The sequence below is a fragment of the Sinocyclocheilus rhinocerous genome, unplaced genomic scaffold, assembly GCF_001515625.1.
Source record: "Sinocyclocheilus rhinocerous isolate Xijiao unplaced genomic scaffold, SAMN03320098_v1.1 scaffold1090, whole genome shotgun sequence".
NCBI lineage: Eukaryota > Metazoa > Chordata > Actinopteri > Cypriniformes > Cyprinidae > Sinocyclocheilus > Sinocyclocheilus rhinocerous.
In genome coordinates, this window is record NW_015665008.1 from 124,331 (window position 1) to 128,928 (window position 4,598).

The 4,598-nt window shown below is 36.1% G+C and overlaps 1 protein-coding gene across 1 annotated transcript in view; it reads left to right on the top strand.

The window, feature by feature from the left end:
- ube2v1 (ubiquitin-conjugating enzyme E2 variant 1) overlaps positions 1-4,598 on the top strand; it is a 36,055-nt gene that overhangs the window by 25,016 nt on the left and 6,441 nt on the right. Inside the window, exon 3 of the mRNA XM_016541856.1 lies at positions 2,832-2,957. Within this exon, the coding sequence (XP_016397342.1) occupies positions 2,832-2,957 (126 nt within the window). The remainder of the gene's footprint in view (positions 1-2,831; positions 2,958-4,598) is intronic.

Sequence of the window (4,598 nt, forward strand, 5' to 3'; positions counted from 1 at the left end):
GGGTTGTCCCTCTTCTCTGAGACCTTTCCACTTGTTTTGCTTCTATGTATCCATCTTGTATCCAGTGAGTGTTGTGATTCCAACAAAACATCTGCACATAAAAACAAGCAGAAGCTTTAGAATAAAGTTCAGTATTGAATGAAACTAGCTCAGTTTAATCCTTAATCAGGCTAACTTGTCCAATCGGGCATGTAAAGATGTCTTTCACTAAAAAATTGTCCCGGACAAGCTTTAATGTCAGTACAACTACAGTGGCAATAGACACACATTTACATGTAACGTTAGTTTCTAATTATAGTAAGTTGTCACGTCAATATGGGACAGTTGAACACATATGAACAAATGAAATTTCACATATTTTGCTGTTCGTCAGTTATTTCGACAGATAGTAGTTACTATGACAATCGTTCGCACTGGGCATTACGTTAAAAGTTGGGTAAACACTACTTTAAATGCTCTCAATAAGAAAATTAAACTGCCAAAATGAGAAAAATGCAGCATTTAGCCTAACTATGCTATGATAGCAATTTCCAGCTTACTGCACATACCAAGGCCGCTTGTCTAAATGTCGTGATAGCAGGCTATTGTAACATGATATCGCTTATACATTAACTTAAATATAAAAGGATATATTCAAGTAAAATTAAGTGAACTTACCAGGAATTATGAATAAAGCCTCTAATCTTCAATCGTTCTCGAGCTGCTCCAGTCGGCTGGATTTCAGATTTGAATGAAGCGCGCGCAATCCCTTAATACCACACTACAGTAAGTTAGTGTAAAAACGTCTCAGGTTACTTATGTAACCATGGTTCCCTGAGTAGGGAACGAGACACTGCGTCCTCTAGAGAGCGCTATGGGGAACGCCTCGTCGTGCGTGTGTCTGATGCATACATTGAAAAAACACCAACTCGTTGGCCGGCGACAGCCATGCCGTCACTACCGGTGCGACTACAGTATAAATAGGCGCCGGGAGCACACATAATTCACTTCTTCGTCTGAAGCTTGCGTCCGCAGCATGGCAAGAAACCTAGAGGACGTCAGTTATTTCGACAGATAGTAGTTACTATGACAATCGTTCGCACTGGGCATTACGTTAAAAGTTGGGTAAACACTACTTTAAATGCTCTCAATAAGAAAATTAAACTGCCAAAATGAGAAAAATGCAGCATTTAGCCTAACTATGCTATGATAGCAATTTCCAGCTTACTGCACATACCAAGGCCGCTTGTCTAAATGTCGTGATAGCAGGCTATTGTAACATGATATCGCTTATACATTAACTTAAATAAATATAAAAGGATATATTTCTTAAGTAAAATTAAGTGAACTTACCAGGAATTATGAATAAAGCCTCTAATCTTCAATCGTTCTGGAGCTGCTCCAGTCGGCTGGATTTCAGATTTGAATGAAGCGCGCGCAATCCCATAATGCCACACTACAGTAAGTTAGTGTAAAAACCAGGAGCTACAGTGACAACACCTGCTTCTTGTAAAAGAATTACAGTCGACATGGAAATATACTCTTAACAACTGTAAAACCTTATTTGACCCATGATGCATTTTGAATTACAGCTACATCTTGTAAAATGCTTAAACAGTAATATTCTGTAAAATTTTATTGTAGAAACTTCAGCAATTTTTTACAGTGTATAATTACAGTTACTGCTATTAACTGTTTGTGGAAAGTGTGGATAGGGTTGTGGATTACATAAAGTTAACATTGTTTTTGTTTAACTAATAATATAAATTGTTTATAAAATCTTTATGGGACTGGAATCATTAAATTCCTAACGATGCATGAGCAGAGAAGTAGAAGTAGCAGAAGTAGCAAAACTTACCATTGAAGAAAAAGCTCCAGTTCTTTGAGGAATTGTGTAGAAATGCACTTTTGAATCTACCATTAAAGCCCAAATATGTTTTTCTTTATAGTTTTCATGAACCATTCTACAACATGTTTTTAGTATACAGTGGGTATAGAAAAAAAAAATCACATTTTGTTGCTTTGCATCCTGAAATGAAGATGGACAGTTTTAGTTTTATCCAGCTGTATTTAGCCTACTCAGTGCAACTTATAATATCCAAGTAAAAGATATAACGGTTGGAAAAAGTATCACTCCCTTGTGTCAGTATTTTGTTGAAGCACCTTTTGCTTTAATTACAGCCTTTAGTCTGTTGGGATTTGTCTCTACTAACTTTGCACATCTAGACTTTGCAATATTTGCCCACTCTTCTTTGCAGAACTGCTCAAGTTCAGTTAAATTTGATGCACTGAGTAAATATTATGATTATTTTAAAGGGGGGTGATTCTTTTCTATACCCACTGTATTTTGGGCGTTATATGGAATTAATTAACTTAATCTGAAGGGGCTTCAAATTACTTGGCAGTTGTATTTACATGTAGACTAATCATAAGGGCATAATATGTTTTCATCAGGGCATAATGTTTTGTTATTATGAGCTGTAACTGTTACATGGCCAAACCAGGCGTTTACATTGTTTAACATTTATTCTAAAAGAATAGCAGAATCCAATATCATTGGAATCACTTTCAGAATGATTTTTTTTCCCAATTGTTAAACAATTAAAACATTGACAGCCAATCCATCCTGCTTTAAAGAAACGTTTAAAGCGTCAATGACAAAACTGCAGCAACAGACCAATATCATACGTTGGTGCGGACGCTGTTATATTTATTGTTATAGTTATCTATAGTTATTCTTGGTTTGAACAGGTATTTAGGCTGATGACTTTCACCAATATGTTTTTAATTAAGGGATTAATCAGTGTGATGTTTTAGAATTGTACTTTATAATGATTTTTTTTTTCATGCAGACCATCTATGAGAACAGGATGTACAGCCTAAGAGTAGAATGTGGACCAAGATATCCAGAAACGCCCCCTTTTGTTCGGTTTGTGACGAAGATCAACTTGAATGGAGTGCATAACTCAAATGGTGTGGTAAGTTCAACTGAGTACTGAATATTCAAGTTCTTCCTCATCTGCGACTTTTATCATATGCATGTCTCATTAGGACCTTCATAATTCCTTTGTTTACCATATTGTGTATGTCTACACATTGAGAGAAGGAATTCTGAATTGCTAATAAACTGAACCTGTCTGAAATGTTCACAACCGGAAACTTAAAAACAACCCAAATATTTCAGTGTTTAATATATGAATGAAGATTTTTCCCTGCCTTTTCACAACTAAGTAATGCCAGACAACATGACTGACAACAGTTTATCTAATAACACGTACAAAATGTTCGAATAAAGTTTCATAAAATGGTAAACCCCACATTTCAGCATTTAAATAAAGAAAAGGGTTAAGTCAAAATGATTGTATTTTATCTGCTCCAAAAATAATTCTAGAAATAAATAATACCTTATCCAAATTGTTTAAATGTTTAGAATCCACATGAGCTTGTTTTTCATCAACCAGTCAAAATTTACAGCAGGGCATGCAAAATCTGCCAGGTTGTTTTTTTTGTTTTTTTTTTGGCCAGACAAAAGCTGCACACTGCACACAGGCTGAATGTAAATTTAACTCTCTGTAAATCCACTCTCTGACACTAGGTGGCGCTTATGGAACAGCAGAAATTAGAGCCGTTTCCGTAATCTCAGTGGACAAAGCATTGCAATAAGAACACTTCTTTATTAGGTATTACATTGCGCGAAGATGAAAACAAAATGACATCGAATCCAGGGCTCGACATTAATGCTTGTCCGGGACAAGTGGATTTTGTGAAGGGGCAAGTGAAAGAGAATTTTACTTGCCCGCCCGGACAAGTAACCCATTTAAAACGTCATTAACAAACAATAGCTAGGGCAGCGCAGAAACTTTGGCGACAATGATTCTGATTTGATTACTTTCAGTGTAAATGGTGACTGATAACGGCTAATGTATTGACAGTATCAAGGTCGCGCCAGTTGAGGCTCACGCAGCCTGTGTGACCCGCGGAGAAATCAGAACTAATAAGCGCAACCGCACACACAAAGAAACAAACACGAACAAACACACTGCAGTAGAAAAAAAAGATAAATATTCTATATAATATAGGTAAGCAACATCACACGACCAAGAGTGATGTTTTTCCAACTATCAGCGCGATTGCAAATGTGAAATTGATTTGATGTGCATCTCCGAGCAACACATAACAGTGTTTCGTTACTGAATGATTCAGCATTTTTAAACGAATCGGGTGAGTCAATGATTCAGTGAGCCATTCATGAAGACAGTAACTTGCTTCATTTATTGAATGAATCAGCCATTTGAACGAATCGGTTGAATCAATGACTCACTCATTAAGACCGTGATCTGCCGCCACCTACTGGTACTTTGGTTTCAAATTTAAAAGTATCATTGCATTTTTCCAACATTTCATTTTTGTATGTTAAAAAAAGTAAAACATTAATCTTATAACATTATTTATGCATTTGCAATTTTACTGTGTAAATGCATTTATGGAACCTCTTATCTTCATGAAACAGTCTGAGTAAATACATCTAAATGGCACTTTCGATGCAGCTTCAGTGTTTCCTCTGAAGTGGAAAGATGGAGTTTGTTGATACTGATTTAATTTGAATGGTAACAACCATA